Source organism: Callithrix jacchus, chromosome 8, assembly GCF_049354715.1.
Source record: "Callithrix jacchus isolate 240 chromosome 8, calJac240_pri, whole genome shotgun sequence".
Lineage (NCBI taxonomy): Eukaryota > Metazoa > Chordata > Mammalia > Primates > Cebidae > Callithrix > Callithrix jacchus.
In genome coordinates, this window is record NC_133509.1 from 18978808 (window position 1) to 18997463 (window position 18656).

At 39.7% G+C, this 18656-nt stretch overlaps 1 protein-coding gene across 19 annotated transcripts in view; it reads right to left on the reverse strand.

The window, feature by feature from the left end:
- Positions 1-18656, reverse strand: part of MYO9A (myosin IXA) — a 284781-nt gene that overhangs the window by 145537 nt on the left and 120588 nt on the right. For all 19 annotated transcript variants that reach the window (XM_078333528.1, XM_054240463.2, XM_078333527.1 and 16 more), the window contains one exon: positions 6147-6268. In XM_078333528.1, the coding sequence (XP_078189654.1) occupies positions 6147-6268 (122 nt within the window). The remainder of the gene's footprint in view (positions 1-6146; positions 6269-18656) is intronic.

Below are 18656 nucleotides of genomic sequence, written 5' to 3' on the forward strand. Positions count from 1 at the left end.
TGGACTGCATAAAAGCCACTGTACAATCTTTTTACTCTGGGAAGGGGGATTGCCTAATTTTCCCTAGAAATGCTAAGCAGAACAACCCAGATGAAGCAGCTGATATACTTCGTATGCAAGCTATGTAAGACTAGCTTTATAATGATAAGGATATTTGCCCAATCAATGTGCCTGTCATCCATTTACCGGATTATAGTAAATGCTATGGTTAAGGGGGTCCCTTCTACATGGGCACCCCAGGTGATATTACCACTGCCAAATCGAACAACCATTAGAGAAGCCTTACCAAATTTGTTGTCTCAGCTTCTCCTCGTAAGTCTTACAGATGCAATAAAAATATTAGGTTAATTAATAAGATAATGGGAAAAGGCAAAAGGGAGGGTTCAAAGGATTTACCCCAGGAAGATAAAAATTTTTAAATGGTTATTAAGAAATAAGGTGAATAGGACAGGCGCAGTGGCTCACACCTATAATCCCAGCACTTTGGGAAGCAGAGGCAGGTATATCACGAGGTTAAGAAATCGAGACCCTCCTGGTCAACATGGTGAAACCCCTAAAATTACAAATATTAGCTGGGCATGATAGCACGCGCCTGTAGTTCCAGCTACTCAGGAGGCTGAGGCAGGAGAATTGCTTGAACCCAGGAGGCGGAGGTTGCAATGAGCCGAGATGGCGCCATTGCACTCCAGCCTGGGTAAAAAGAGCAAAACTCTGTCTCGAAAAAAGAAATAAGGCAAATAAAGAAAACATTAAAGGGGTGAAACTACGAGGAAAAGCGGAAGTCATGAGATTCACCCTAGCTGGGCAGAAATCTTTTATATGGTTTTGAAGAAATGGGATGAATAAAACAGAAATGGATGGGGTTAAAGCAAAATTTGTAATACAACACTACTGAATGTTGGATAAACCAAAGGGAGTGCCTTCTGGTCCCTCAACCAGTTTGCTCTATTTCCCCAATTTTGGAGAAATGTTAAAAGACAGAAGGTAAAGATTACAATGAGAAATCCCACCTGGAATTGCCCGGGGCCATGGTTAGACTGGTTAATCAAGGTAACGATTGACAGGGAGGCCAGAGTCCCTTGGCTCAATGCCTGGCTGGGACCCAAAGACTTTTACACAAGAATGGTAAAATGGTCTAGGTGGAGAACTTTCTGCAACTAGAACATAGATAAATACATCAGAGATCATAGGATTATGAAAATTGGAATACCTAACAGGCTTTAAGAAGCTAAGTCTCCTTTACTTAAATGTTTTGTGACTGGGAAATGTTCCCCCTACCCAGTGCTATAAAACAGAAGGCATGTAAATTTGCCCTTCAAGCAATATTAACTGGACATGCTGAATGGGAACCAGTAAGATTGTTCAAGTCCATGTCCACAGAGCAGACTGAGAAGAAACTAGAGTGCAGACAGAAACAAACTCTACGTTTGATATCTCTTTGTGGAGCATTTCCTGGGGCTTATGGCAAAAACGTGTGGGCACCTCCCAGCAACAACTACTGAGACTTCTGGACTAGAGAATTTCCACTGGAGGGGCACTTACTATCCTGTTATGGGAAATTAACTGAAGCTACCCCTAAAACTGAAGGTCATAAAATGATCTCGACACCTGAAATACCCATGCTGTCCCAGCTGATGGAAGAAAAACTCTCATGAGGATAGCAGTGCACAGAAGAGTTCCATAATAAAATGGAAATGATTTATACAGAATCATGCTGCCTGAGGGATGCAAGAAGGAGACACTCATGAGCAGGGAGTCTCTTTACCCCTAGGACTGACTCTAGAACTGTGTGAGGAGCTGCTGGATCCAACAGTGCTCTCAAGTGACTGGCAAACAACTGCTTGGTTTGTGGATGGCAGTTCCAAGGTTAATGGACAACATCCTGTTTGGAAGGCTACTATGACTGAAGAAGGTGAAAACAAATCTGGTTGGTGGGCTGAATTATATGCTGATTTCCTAAAACTGAGGGAAGAACTGAAGAGTGGTAGAAGCCCTGGTGTTTGGGTTTTTACTGACTCAGGGGCACTGGCCAATGGCCTGGCCAAATGATCAGGCAGAAGGGCAATGGAAACCCAGCCTATTAAAAAAAAGACCATTTGGAACACAGCCCTATGGAAATCTGAGAGGTACCTTAAAGTAGAACATATCAATGCCCACCAAAAAAAGCCCTTTCCAGGTTCAGAAGGTGACTAGAATTGACAAGCAGATATCCCTGTGTACTCCTTTGATGTGGTCACCTGGGTCCAAGAAATGAGCAGATATGGGGGTACTACAGCAGTGCTGAGAAGTGCCAAATCTAGACATTCCTCTTGCATCTTCTCTCAATCACAAAATGCCAGTAAGAACTGTTCTGTTTGTCAGCAAGAGAATGTGAGACTGCCAATGGCTATGTGGCAGTTTCCCTGGTGGGAAGACCCTGAACTGAGATGGTGAGACTGATGCGGGTAGCCCCGGGGGGCTACAAATTGACAGGAATAGTCATTGACTGAAGTGAGCTTTACTTACCCAGTGGAAAATGCAAATGCTCAGGGTGCCATTAAAAAAAAAAAAAAAAGAACAGAAAATATTGCATGGATTTGGATGATCATCATTTTTTCAGAACAAGAAACCCATTGTACAGCCTACAGTGTTCAGCAAAGGAAAAAAATATCCTCCTCAGAGTAACAGTTTGATGGAAAAATAGAATTGGCAATTAAAACACTGGTTGTCTAAAACAGGGGAAGATAAAAAAATGAAGGGCTGGCCTGAATGCCTTCATGAGTATGAATATCTGCTCACACTCAGCATGAATGAGACTAAAGGAGCATCCCCTAGATTTTTCTTGTTTTCCTGGTTCATCTGGGAAAGAGGGGTTGGAGAGGATGCTGGTATGACTATCCAATTCTTGCCAGGGAAGTATACTGGTATAAAAACTATAACTTTTTTTTTCTTTCCCAGAGGATCTCAAAAACAAAAAACATTTTTCTCTCCCCTGTCAGCTGCACTCAACCTACCACCAGGGCTGCAACTACAAGTGCTGGAAGCAAGGATGATTTCTAAGAAAGAAATTGTAATTACGTGTTTAAATCTTAAGTCAAAATTCCTAAGGGCATGATGGGGGTGGGTTGTACCTTCACTCTATGTAGCAAAATTGGGGCTAAGAGTGAATGTAACTATTTTTCCTGGCCATAAAAGCAACTCACTAGTTCTGTACCTATGTAATTCACCCTATCTAAAAGGGAGTGGACTGAGGAGGAGGTACTTGCTAGACTAGAATTGTTCTCTGCAATCTAAACCAGCACAGTGGCAATTCTTCATGTGCCTTCCGTAGGAGGAAAAGTTTGGGAACTAATGGAGAGGAGGAATAGTAGCTGAGGGTAAAGATATGAATAAGTGGATTCTAAAATGAGGGAAATCCAACATTAACACATTTAAAGAAGCTCAGAGCAAGAGATGACACTGTCTTTTAGCTTATAAAAGATGCTCGAAAGGTAAAGGTTGTGTTTGCTGAGATTACTCCTGCTTTTGGAATCTGACAAGACTGAAAGGAAGCCTGCAAACTTGAGTGTTCTCTCCCTGGGGGATATACTCATACAATATGATGATGAACTGGACTAATTACTAATGACTGAATGGGATTCTCGTAATGTAGCAGTATGTTTGAGTTTTATATTCTTTTGATGATGTAAAGGATCCATGTTTGAAAGCCTGTGGCCTGTGACATATTTTATATTTTATATATATATATATAGTGTGTGTGGGTAGGTTCTCATTCTTGGTTCCTGGCTTATAACTACCATAGCCCTTGGTGTCATCTTTTGTTACAATGTTGGGATGCTTTAAGTCTCGGAAGTAGGCCTCAGGAAACAGAATCTCTCTCTCTCTCTCTAACCTTCTCCTGTCTACCTTTTACCTGCCCAAGGCAGGCCTCTAATCTTATTGTGGATCAAAAGACCCTCATTCCAGAAAGAGTCCTACCCCATTACTCTGAAGGAAAGAATGCTGCACAGAAAGACCAAGAAGAATCTGGACAAACAGGCCATACTGGGTTTCCCACTCAGTCCATTAGTATGATATCATACTCTTTTTGTCCAATCACAATAACATCTATGTAATGAAGCCTTCATAAAAACCCCCCAAAGAAAGCATCTGGAGAGCTACCAAATAGCTGAACACGTGGGAGTTTCTTGGAGGGTGGTAGACCAGGGAGGACATAGAGGCTCTGTGCTCCTTACCTCACACCTCATCCTATGCATCTCCTCATTGTTTAGTTTGCAATATCCTTTACCTACACTGGCATAAATCTAAGTGTTTCCCTGAGTTCTGCAAGCCACTCTGGCAAATTAATTGAACTTAAGTAAAAGCTGGTTGGTGAGAAGTTCTGGAGGCATGGACTATTTGGCTGATGTCTGAAGGTGGGGTGGGGTGCAGTTTTGGGAACTAAGCCCTCGATCTGTGAGATCTGATGTTACCTCTAGGTAGACAGTGTCAAATCTGAATTAAAGGATACCCAGCTGGTGTCCACTGCTTGTTAGTGGGGAAAAACACCACACACATTTGGTCACAGAAGTCTTATATGTTGATTATTGTGGTGTGAGAGTAGACAAAAAACATGGTTTGAGAGTTTTTCTATAACAGTAGTTATGAAAATGGGATACAAATCCTGGACTTCTGACTCTAACACCTAAATATTACAGGAAATCAATATAATAATTCAAAGCACAACCTTATTAGTCAGGAAAACCTGACAGGTTTGAATCTTAGGTACCCCATTTCCTACTTATATAATCTTTGTTCTTGGATTGTTTCTTAAATCCTTTTTTTGTTACTATAAAATTCCTCAAACCAAAACAACTGCTTATCATTCCATTATCAACCACAATGGTTCTCAACACTAAGTATCAAAATTGCCTATAAAGCCTTCCTAACTAAAGATATACCACAGGTAAGGTATACAAACAGTGAATTACAAACCTTATAATTTTATGAGATAATAACTATGTTGGGGCATACACAGTAATGTAAGAAACTTTTACAAAATTCTGGACAGATAATTAAGGTACTTTTTACTTGTGTTAACAGCATTTTAATTCCTTTAGATTAACGGAAGTTGACTAGTGATGGAGTAAGTTAGAGTGACTCTAAACTGTTAGCAGTCTTCTTTTTGCTAGTTTTTTATTCTAAAATCTTACACAATCATCTTACCTCTAACAGTAAATTCCCAATACTTTCCATCCTGTTTAATGAGGATTACATTAAACTAGAAATCAGGTAAACAAATTGTTTCTAAATTTTTTACTAAAGAGTCATAAAAAAAACCTCACAATCTCCTCGTCTCACTTTCTTCGATTCTAGATTTCCCATCTCTTAGGATAATCAACTATATTTTATAGATTGTTAAGAATATCCTGAAGAATGCTACCTGAAGCATTATTTCTGAAGCATATATTTAGCTGTTATATTGAACAGTGTTAATGAGGAATCATAAATAATTGGCAGATGTTGCCACTTACAAACATGTTTATGGTAGACATTACTAATCTACCATACCATTCTTTTTTTGTTTTGTTTTGTTTGGAAACAAGAGTCTTGCCCAGGCTGGACTATAGTGCAGTGGTGCTATCTTGGCTCACTGCAACCTCTGTCTTCTGGGTTCAAGTGATTCTCATGTCTCAGTCTCCTGAGTACCTGGGATTACAGGTGTGTGCCACCATGCTCAGCTAATTTTTGTATTTTTAGTACAGATGGGATTTTGCCATGTTGGCCACGCTGGTCTCGAAGTCCACATGCCTCAGCATCCCAAAGTGCTGAGATTACAGGCGTAAGCCACCACATTCAGCCTATCACAATACTCTTTTCTGCTAAACATGAAAACTGAAAACACATCGCATATATAAAACTCAATTTACAAAGAAAGAAACATGTAACCAAAAAAAAAGTCAACAAGTTTAACATCAATGTGTATTGAATAAATCTAGAAGAACTTTAAAAAATGAATTCAATTAATGAAGTCCATCCTAATTACCTAGAAACATACACATACAAAAAAAAATTGTACACACAAAAACACCTTTGGCTCTTTATTTGGTAATGTAAGAAAAAAGTTTAAACTTAAAAAGACATAAAAAGCCAAAACAGCCAATAACAAAATTGAAAATTACACTCACTTGCTTTCTTCATCTAAAAGATGAAGCAGTCCTGTCGGTTTTTTGCTAATAAGATTTATACAGCAGGTATTATCAATATAATCTATGTTGTGCCAGCTGATACCTTCAGTTCTATATTCCTCCTAGAAAAACCAAAAAACAAAATAACAATTTATTCATCTTGCAGAAAATAATAGGGATAGGGTAATACAGATTGAAAAGCTTTTACCATACTTCTGTTTATTTATATCCCTCTCTGTCTGTCTCTCTCTCTCTCTCTCAGATGAATTCTCTGAGGGGTTCATCAATAGTATTAGCCCTCTGAAAGATTTACTTTTGGTTTGGTTGATCCTCTCCCATGATATATTTGTTTTCACTTTTATTAATTTCCTCTTTTATCTGTATTATTTCATTTTTTCTACTTTCCTCTGGTTTAGTTTGCTGACTTTTTTCCCAACTGTTGACAGGGATCACGAATTTTCAACAAAAATCTTCTAAGAGCTATAAAATAAATGTTCCTCTAAGTATGGCTTTAGCCATATCCCACAGTTTTAATATGTAACATGTTCATTAAGTACAATATATTTTCTAACTGTTCAACTTCTGGGCTATTTAAAATAATATGTTAATTTTTAATCACATAGGTAATTTTTATTTACCTTTTACTTATTGGTTTCAGGTATTATTTTATTATAGTATTAAAATCTGTCATTTCAATCCTCAGAAATTTGACTTTTGCTTTATGGTCCAGGATATAAACAAATTTTGTGAATATTCCATTCAAACTTGAAAAAAAAAGTATATTCTGAAGTTGATGCAGTGTTCTATGCATATCAGTTATATATTTGATTTTTAAATATTCTATATCCTTAATTGATTAGATTTCAGGCCTAAGGACAAGAAACTGACATTCTGATCTAAAGGATAGTCAGAGATGGATGCCCACAAACGCACTATCCTCTAGATTTTAAATCTTCTATATCCTTACCAACTTTTTGAACACTTACTCTATCAGCAAGTCAGCAAGATACATTAAAACATTACACTACGATTGCAAATGTATTTTTCTTCAAGTTTTATTCATTTTTGCTTATATATTTCAAGGTTATGCGATCAGATAGTTATAAATTTTGGACTGTACACGTCCCAAGAAACCCTTTAGTATTCTAAAGGATTAAATATTCCTTTTTATCTCTAGTAATGCTTGAAATATGATATTAATATAGCCATAACTACTTTTTTTATAAGGACTGCTAAATCTTCACCCAACCTTTTAATCTTTCTATATACTTATACTTAAAATGTCTCCCATAAGCAACAATCAGTTTAGTTTTGTATTACATCCAGTCTGACAATCTAGCTTCTAGTTTAGTTTTGCATTACATCCAGTCTGACAATCTAGCTTCTAGTAGGAGCAACGAATCAATTATATTTAATGCAATCTCTGTATTTGTGAGAATAAATTAAACATCTTACTACTTGTTCTTTGTCTGACTTTCGTGGCATTTCTTTTATTTCTTGCTTCCTTCTGGACTATTTGAGTGTTTTAACTTTATTACCCTCTATATTACCTTTTCAAAAGTTTTATATTCTTTTACTATTTTTGGCAATGCTAGAAAACATGTATCCTTAACTTACCACTAACAGAAACAGTATCTCTGTAACTTATCATTTAATACAAAGATCTTAGAATATATTATATTCTATTTACTCCTAATTTATATGCTATTATTGTCATGTATTTTAGTTCTAGTTAAACAGTAAATAGTTCTGTTTTTGTTTTTGTTTGTTTTTTATTTTTTGAAGTGGAGACTCGCTCTGTCACCCAGGGTGGAGTACAATAGCACAGTCTTGGCCCATTGCAACTTCTGCCTCCTGGGTTAAAGCGAATTCTCCTGCCTCAGCCTCCTGAGTAACTGAGATTACATACAGGCACCCACCACCATGCTCAGCTGATTTTTGTATTTTTAGTAGAGACAGGGTTTCACCATGTTGGCCAGGCTGGTCTCAAACTCCTGACCTCAGGTGATCCACTTGCCTTGGCCTCCCAAAGTGCTGTGATTACAGGTGTGAGCCACCATACCTGGCCTAAATAGTTCTAGTTACTTTTAACTTTGTCTAATTTAGTTAATATTCATTTAGATTCAATGACATTTTATTTTATTTTTGAGACAGAGTCTTGCTCTGTCACCTAGGCTAGAGTCAGTGGCACGATCCTGGTTCACTGCAACCTCTACCTCCTGGGTTCAAGCAATTCTCCTGCCTGAGTCTCCCAAGTAGCGGGGACTGCAGGTGCCTGCCACCAATACCAGCTAATATTTGTATTTTTAGAGATGGGGTTTCACCATATTGGCCAGGCTGGTCTCGAACTCCTGACCTTGTGATCCACCCGCCTTTGCCTCCCAAATTGCTGGGATTACAGGCGTAAGCCACCATGCCCTGCCCCGACTTTTTTATAAATTTTCATTGCTCTTCATTACTTCCTGCACCTGAGCCACAATCGGGAATAACTTACTGCCTAAACAACATACTTCAGTTTTAAGGGAAATTCCCATTGTCTCCTAGCTTCCCCTATTTCCACTAATAGGCTGACTGACAAGTCTTATTGTTGCATCTTTAAAAATAGAGATGTCCCGACACCGGAGATGGAAGATGGCGCTGTGAGAACAACCCAGGATTGGAGCTGGCGTTGTGTCTGCGGAAAGGTGAGTCTGAGCTGCATTTCCAGACTGATCTTTGTTGCCCACGGAACGGGGAAATTCCCAAGTGAAGAGGAGACGCGGGACGCCAGGCAGAACCTCCGCCTGGCGAAGCCGGCACCCGGGGTGGCGGCGGCCGGTCCTACCCAGCGCTCCCCACAGGGCGCGCTTGTCTGGGTGCCCCGTTGAACCAGCAACCGGAGACGTGAGAGGGCTAGACTTGAGACTGAGCTAGACTTGGACAGTGGGCCAGCCAGGGGATCGCAGGGACAGAGCGTTAGGGTTGGCCCAATGGGACGAACAAAACCGCGATTTCAAACAAGCCCCGGGTAGACGGCCCGAGAGGCTCTGAGGGGGGAGGGGCGTCCACCATTACCGAGGCAACCCGCCCCAACTGAGATACACGCCCACTGCTGACGCACCCTGCCATTGCCGAGGCAACCCGTCCCTACTGAGATACAAGCCCACTGCTGACGCAGCCTGCCGTTGCCGAGGCAACCCGCTACAACAGAGAGACTCCGCAGCAGGGCGTGGCGGAGACCACAGCAGAGCCTGCAGGAACAGGGCGAATCACACAACAGCAGGGCGGAGCCTCGGCAGCCAAACAGTGGCTAGTCTGCGTCCTAGCTGGGCAGGACCTCAACGGACATCCAAAAATAAAGCCCAAACCCCTCAACACAGAGCATTTGAGAAAAAAAAAAAGGGTTTTTTAATGAGCTCTGTTGCTGCAGAATCAAACATAGCAGCCTAACAGCCCGGAATGAACAACAGAGCTCACAGCTCCGCAATTAAGCCCCTATAAAGTACAAACTGTCTCCTCAAGCAGCTCGCTGACCCCTCTATATCCAAAAGACTGACATTAGGCAGGCATCATCCTGGGACAAAGATAGCAGAAAAAGAAACTGGTAGCATCCCTCGCTGTGCCACAGCTGCTAGAGGTGCACCCCAGACAAGCAGGGTCTGGAGCGGACCTCAGCAGTCGTACAGCGAAGGGGCTAGACTGGTAGAAGGAAAACCAAGCAACAGAAATAGTTCATCATCAACATTCTGGGTGTCCACTCAGAGACCCAATCGAAAAGTCAGCAACTACACAGACGACCAGTGGACAAATCCACAAAGATGGGAAGAAACCAGCGCAAAAAGGAGGAAAACACCCGAAACCAGAACACCTCGCCTCCTAGAAAGGACCAAAACTCCTCACCAGCAAGGGAACAAAGCTGGACGGAGAATAACTGTGATGAAATGACGGAATTAGACTTCAGAAGATGGATAATGAGAAACTTTTGTGAGCTAAAAGATCATGTATTAAATCAATGCAAAGAAACTAAGAACCTTGAAAAAAGATTTGAAAAAAGATTCGAGGAAATGATAACAAGAATGGATAACTTAGAGAGGAATATGAATGAATTAAAGGAGCTGAAAAACACAATACAAGAACTTCGCGAAGCAAACACAAGTTTCAATAGCCGAATGGACCAAGCAGAAGAAAGAATATCTGAAGTCGAAGACCAACTCAATGAAATAAAACGAGAAACCAAGATTAGAGAAAAAGGCGCAAAAAAGAATGAACAAAGTCTCCAAGAAATGTGGGACTATGTGAAAAGACCTAACCTACGTTTGATAGGTGTACCAGAAGGGGACGAAGAGAATGAATCCAAGCTGGAAAATACTCTTCAGGACATTATCCAGGAAAATTTCCCCCACCTAGCAAGACAGGCCAACACTCAATTGCAGGAAATACAGAGAACACCACAAAGATATTCCGCAAGAAGAGCAACCCCAAGGCACATAATCGTCAGATTCAACAGGGTTGAAATAAAGGAGAGAATACTAAGGGCAGCCAGAGAGAAAGGTCGGGTCACCCACAAAGGGAAGCCCATCAGACTCACAGCAGATCTCTCGGCAGAAACACTACAAGCCAGAAGAGTGGGGGCCAATATTCAATATTCTTAAAGAAAAGAACTTTCAACCCAGAATTTCATATCCAGCCAAACTGAGCTTCAGAAGTGAAGGAAAAATAAAATCCTTTGCAAACAAGCAAGTACTCAGAGATTTTGTCACCACCAGGCCTGCTTTACAAGAGCTCATAAAAGAGGCACTACACATAGAAAGGATCAACCAGTACCAGCCATTCCAAAATCACACTGAATGCTAAAGAGCATCAACATAATAAAGAATCTACAACAACTAACAGGCAAAACAGCCACTTAGCATCAAAATGGCAGTATCAAATTCACACATAACAATATTAACCCTAAATGTAAATGGACTAAATGCACCAATCAAAAGACACAGACTGGCAAATTGGATAAAAAGCCAAAACCCATCAGTGTGCTGTATACAGGAAACCCATCTCACATGCAAGGATACACAAAGGCTCAAAATAAAGGGATGGAGGAAGATTTACCAAGCTAATGGAGAGCAAAAAAAAGCAGGAGTTGCAATTCTCATCTCTGATAAAATAGACTTTAAAGCAACAAAGATCAAAAGAGACAAAGAAGGCCATTACATAATGGTAAAAGGATCGATACAACAAGAAGAGCTAACAATCCTAAACATATATGGACCCAATGCAGGAGCACCCAGATACATAAGGCAAGTTCTTAATGACTTACAAAAGGACTTAGACTCCCACACAATAATAGTGGGAGACTTTAACACTCCACTGTGAATACTAGACAGATCAACCAGACAGAAAATCAACAAGGATATCCAGGGCTTGAACTCAGACCTGGAGCAAGCAAACCTGATAGACATTTACAGAACTCTCCACCCCAAATCCACAGAATACACATTCTTCTCAGCACCACATCACACCTACTCTAAAATTGACCACATAATTGGAAGTAAAGCACTGCTCAACAAATGCAAAACAACTGAAATCATAACAAGCAGCCTCTCAGACCATAGTGCAATCAAGTTAGAACTCAGAATTCAGAAACCGACCCAGAACCGCACAGCTTCATGGAAACTGAACAACTGGCTCTTGAATGTTGACTGGGTAAACAACGAAATGACGGCAGAAATAAAGAAGTTCTTCGAAACCAATGAGAACGAAGACACAACGTGCCAGAACCTCTGGGACACATTTAAAGCAGTCTCTAGAGGAAAGTATATAGCTATAAGTGCCCATATGAGGAGAATGGAGAGATCCAAAATTGACACCCTATCGTCAAAATTGAAAGAGCTAGAGGAGCAAGATCAAAAAAACTCAAAACCCAGCAGAAGACAAGAAATAACTAAGATCAGAGCTGAGCTGAAGGAGATTGAGACACGAAAAACCCTTCAAAAAATCAATAAATCCAAGAGCTGGTTTTTTGAAAAGATCAACAAAATAGACAGACCACTAGCCAGATTGATTAAAAATAAAAGAGAGAACAACCAAATAGATGCAATAAAAAATGACAAAGGGGAAATCACCACAGATTCCACAGAAATTCAAACCATCATCAGAGAATATTACAAACAACTATATGCGCATAAACTAGTAAACCTGGAAGAAATGGATAAATTCCTGGACTCCTGTGTCCTCCCAAGCCTAAACCAGGAGGAAGCTAAAACTATGAATAGACCAATAACAAGGTCTGAAGTTGAGGCAGCAATTAAGAGCCTACCACACAAAAAAAGCCCAGGTCCAGACGGGTTCACAGCCGAATTCTACCAGACACACAAGGAGGAGCTGGTACCATTCCTTCTAAAACTATTTCAAACAATCCAAAAAGAGGGAATCCTTCCCAAATCATTTTATGAGACCAACATCATCCTGATACCAAAACCCGGCAGAGACCCAACGAGAAAAGAAAACTTCAGGCCAATATCCATGATGAACATAGATGCAAAAATCTTCAATAAAATATTGGCAAGCCGATTGCAACAGCAAATCAAAAAACTTATTCATCATGATCAAGTAGGATTCATCCCGGGGATGCAAGGCTGGTTCAACATATGCAAGTCTATCAACGTAATTCACCACATAAACAGAACCAAAAACAAAAACCACATGATTATCTCAATTGACGCAGAGAAGGCATTTGACAAAATTCAACAGCCCTTTATGCTAAAAACCCTCAATAAACTTGGTATCGATGGAACGTATCTCAAAGTAATAAAAGCTATTTACGACAAACCAACAGCCAATATCATACTGAATGGGCAAAAACTGGAAGCATTCCCTTTGAAATCTGGCACTAGACAAGGATGCCCTCTCTCACCACTCCTATTCAATATAGTACTGGAAGTTCTAGCCAGAGCAACCAGGCAAGAAAAAGAAATAAAGGGTATTCAAATAGGAAAGGTGGAAGCCAAATTGTCTCTATTTGCAGATGACATGATAGTATACCTAGAAGACCCCATTGCCTCAGCCCAAAAACTCCTGAAACTGATAAGCAACTTCAGCAAAGTCTCAGGATATAAAATCAATGTGCAAAAATCACAAGCATTCGTCTACACCAATAACAGACTTAAAGAAAGCCAAATCAAGAGCAAACTGCCATTCGCAATTGCTACAAAAAGAATAAAATACCTTGGAATACAACTCACAAGGAACGTAAGAGACCTCTTCAAGGAGAACTACAAACCACTGCTCAACGAAATCAGAGAGGACACAAACAGATGGAGAAACATTCCATGTTCATGGTTAGGAAGAATTAATATCGTGAAAATGGCTATACTGCCCAAAGTAATTTACAGAATCAACGCTATCCCCATCAAGCTACCATCGACTTTCTTCACAGAACTGGAAAAAACCACCATGAACTTCATATGGAACCAAAAGAGAGCCCGCATAGCCAAGTCAATTCTAAGCAAAAAGAACACAGCGGGGGGCATCACACTACCGGATTTCAAACTATACTAAAAGGCTACAGTAATCAAAACAGCATGGTACTGGTACCAAAACAGAGATAGAGACCAATGGAACAAAACAGAGGCACCGGAGGCAACACAACATACATACAACTATACAATCTTTGATAAACCTGACAAAAACAAGCAATGGGGAAAGGATTCCCTGTTTAACAAATGGTGTTGGGAAAACTGGCTAGCCATGTGCAGAAAGCAGAAACTGGACCCCTTCCTGACACCTTACACTAAAATTAACTCCAGATGGATTAAAGACTTAAACATAAGACCTGGAACCATAAAAACCCTAGAAGGAAATCTAGGCAAAACTATCCAGGACATAGGAGTAGGCAAGGACTTCATGAACAAAACACCAAAAGCATTGGCAACAAAAGCCAAAATAGACAAATGGGACCTAATCAAACTCCACAGCTTCTGCACGGCAAAAGAAACAGTCACTAGAGTGGATCGGCAACCAGCAGAATGGGAAAAAATTTTCGCAGTCTACCCATCTGACAAAGGGCTGATATCCAGAATTTACAAAGAACTCAAACAGATTTACAGGAAAAAAACAAACAAGCCCATTCAAAAGTGGGCAAAGGATATGAACAGATACTTTACGAAAGAAGACATAAATGAGGCCAACAATCATATGAAAAAATGCTCGTCGTCACTGGTCATCAGAGAGATGCAAATCAAAACCACATTGAGATACCATCTCACGCCAGTTAGAATGGCGATCATTAAAAAATCTGGAGACAACAGATGCTGGAGGGGATGTGGAGAAAAAGGAACACTTTTACACTGTTGGTGGCAGTGTAAATTAGTTTAACCGTTGTGGAAGACAGTGTGGCGATTCCTCAAGGCCTTAGAAATAGAAATTCCATTTGACCCAGCAATCCCATTACTGGGTATATATCCAAAAGTCTGTAAATCGTTCTACCATAAGGACACATGTACACGAATGTTCATTGCAGCACTGTTTACAATAGCAAAGACCTGGAATCAACCCAAATGCCCATTGATGATAGACTGGATTGGAAAAATGTGGCACATATGCACCATGGAATATTATGCAGCAATCAGAAATGATGAGTTTGTGTCGTTTGTAGGGACATGGATGAATCTGGAGAACATCATCCTCAGCAAACTGACACAAGAACAGAAAATGAAACACCGCATATTCTCACTCATAGGTGGGTGATGAAAAATGAGAACACATGGACACAGAAAGGGGAGTACTAAACACTGGGGTCTATTGGGGGGAAAAGGGGAGGGCCAGTGGGAGGGGGAGGTGGGGAGGGATAGCCTGGGGAGAAATGCCAAATGTGGGTGAAGGGGAGAAGAAAAGCAAAGCACACTGCCATGTGTGTACCTATGCAACTGTCTTGCATGCTCTGCTCATGTACCCCAAAACCTAAAATCCAATTAAAAAAAAAAAAAAAAAAAAAAATAGAGATGTCTCTGACTTATGATGATGCAACTTTACAATGGTATTAAACTGTCATAATTTCTTCATACTTTGAGCTTTGATCCTTTCCCAGGCTAGTAATATATGGCACATGACATATTCAATAATTTTATTATAAAATAGGTGTGCTAGATGATTTTGCCCAATTGTAGGCTAATACAAATGTTGTGAGCACACTTAAGGTAGGCTATATTAAACTGTGACCCTTAGTAGGTGTATTAAATGCATTTTTTACTTAAAATATTTTCAACTTGGCCAGGCGTGGTGGTTCACACCTGTAATCCCGGCACTTTGAGAGGCCGAGGCGGGTGGATCACGAGGTCAAGAGATCAAGACCATCCTGGCCAACATGGTGAAACCCCGCCTCTACTACAAATACAAAAATTAGCTGGGCGTGGTGGCGTGCACCTACCTGGGAGGCTGAGGCAGGAGAATTGCTTGAACCCAGGAGGTGGAGGTTGCAGTGAGCCAAGATCGTGCCAGTGCACTCCAGCCTGGTGACAGAGCAAGACTCCGTCTCAAAAAAAAGAAAGAAAATTTTCAACTTACCCATCCAAAGAAGCATATGCAGTCTTTTGTTTCCTCTAGGTGCTTTTTAGACTTTTTTCACTGTCTCTGGTTTACTATAATTTTCTAGGTATAATGATCTTTGTATTTAACATGCCTTGGATTCTTAGAGCTTTTCAAATGTATGCTTGTTGGGTTTTTTTTTTTTTTTTGACAGTTTTGGAACATTCTCAACCATTATGTCTTCAAATATGGCTTCTAACTTACTCTATGTCTCTCTCACACACATCTTTCCAAAATTCCTATGGCACATGTTAGATCTTTTCACTATGGTCTTAGAGTGTAAGTCTTTTTTTTATCTTCATTCATTAGAATCAGTATTTTCTTCTGGTCTATCTTCCAATTTACTAATTTTACTAACCTCTATCTTACTATTAAAAACCATCTGTGCCTTCTTAATTTCACTGTACTTTTTAGTTCTAGGTTTTCCCCAATTTGGGATTTTTTAAGAGCAATTTGCAGTTCTTTAATAAAAATATTGCCCCTTATTTTTTAAAAATTTCTTGAAAGCACAGTTACTTTCAAGTCCATGTCTGCTAATATCATTGGCTGGATTCACTGTGGTACTATTATCTCATTTCTCTTGGTTTGGATTTGTTTTTGAGACATAGTCTCATTTTGTCACCAGGCTGGAATGCAGTGGCACGATCTCAGCTCACTGCAACCTCCACCTCCTGAGTTCAAGCAATTCTCCTGCCTCAGTCTCAGGTGTAGCTGGGATTACCAGCATGTGCCACCACGCCAGGATAATTTTTGTAGTTTTAGTAAAGATTGGGTTTCACCATATTGACCAGGCTGGTCTTGAACTCCTGACCTCAAGTGATCCACCCACCTCAGCCTCCCAAAGTGCTGGGATTATAGGCATGAGCCACCACACCTGGCCACATTTCTCTTGGTTTTTATTCAGGTTGGTTTGCCTCCATTATGTCTGTCTCTGTCTCTTTCTCTTTGTTTTAGACTGAGTACTGAATCCTGTATATGAAAAACTGTAAAGGTATTTTTAGCAGTTGGATGACTTCTTCTGCTGTAGACTGTATTTGCTCTTGACAGGAGGCTAAGAATACTACAAATTCTGTATTATTTTAAACCTAATTGGGAACTGAAATGATTTTAAACTGGGCTTCAGTCCCTATGATGACAGATTTACTTCTGGTTTACTTGTATGTCTAAGATGTAACCCTTCAGGGGTCTCAACCTAAAGCCTGTAGGAATTACCAAGGGCTTCCTCCTTACTTTTGAATCAGGAGAAAACTCTGCTCAAGTCCTCATACTCTCAAGCCTGGCCCTTTTAGAATCAGAAACACTACAAAAATAGGGAAATGTCTCTAGGAACAAAGCAGCACCCAAATGCTGGGCTTACTTCCCTAGATTTCTTTCTTATAGTCTAGGCTCTGAAAAACTTATTGGAAGGTACTCCAATGCCTTCAAATGTATGTTGTTGAGTTTTTTTGAGTTCTCCAAGGTAAGGATCATTAAAAGTTTCTAGTCTGACAACAACAGAAGTAGAATGGATGAAACAAAAACTTGCAAGATTATGACCTCCTTAAATAAGATCCCTGCACTCTAAATTTTCTATCTTCTATGCTTAGCACACTGCCTGGCACACAACTGTTGTTCAATTTACTGATGAACCAATAAGATGAAGGATAATTCTCAGCAAGTAAAGAAAAGAAAAAAGAGGGCAGTAATACAAATAATAACAGAAAACATACAATTGGCCCTGCATATCTGCAGGTTCCACATTTGTTGATCCAACCAACCACATATCAAAAATATTTAGAAAAAATAAAAATAATACAATAAAAAATATAAACTTATAAACAGTATAGTAGTTATTTACATAACACTTACAATATATTAAGAAGCTGAGAGATGATCTAAAGAGTACTGGAGAATGTGCATAGGTTATGTGCAATTTTATATGAGGGACTTGAGCATCTGTGGATTTTGGTATTCTTTGCGAGGGGGTGAGGGAAGTCTTGAACTCAATCTTCCATGAATACCCAGGGATGGCTGCACTTTCATATATCAGAAATCTCTTTGGTCCTATCTCTTATTCTACACTATAGTCTCTACGACTACCTTGATTCAGGATTCAGAATCACTCACCTAGTCTATAGTCATGTGCCACACAATGACATTTCGGTCAAGGACTAACTGCAAATACAGCAGTGATCCCATAATCTTATAATGAAGCTAAAAAATTCATAATGTCTACCTATGTCTTGAACCTGACCCTGCATAAGCCTATAAAGAGAAAACATTTTTGTACAGATGTACAATATGTTTGTGTTTTAAACTGCTACTAAAAAAGTCAAAAAGGTAAAAAAGTTTATAAAGTAAAAACATTACAGTAGGTTCAGGTTAATTTAAAGAAAAACTTAAAAAGAAAAGACTTAGCAAATTTAGTGTAACTTAAGTGTACAGTGTTTATAAAGTCTAAGTAGTGTGTGTATAATAATGTCCTAGGCCTTTATCACCAGTCACCCAACGTCTCATCCAGAGTAATTTTCACTCCTGCAAGCTCTAATCACGGTAGGTGCCCTATGTAATCATACCATTTTTTCTTTTATATCATATTTTTACTGTATCTTTTTATGTTTAGATATATTTAGATACATAAAAACTTGCCATTGTGTTACAATTACCTACAATATTCAGTGCAGCACGCTGTACAGGTTGTAGCCTAGGAGCAATAGGCTGTACCGTACAGCCTACGTGTGTAGTAGGCTACACCACCAGATTTGTGTAAATACAGGATGATGTTCATGCAACAGCAAAATCACCCAATGATGCATTTCTCAGAACATATTCTCATCAACTTATGCATGACAGTACTTCAACTAGTTCACAGATTTTTCTTCTTTTTCCAGTTCACTGCTCTTCAGTCCAATTCAAGTCCTCTGCTAAAATATACTTCAAATAGCTTCTCATTGTCTGAAAAATTCTAATTTC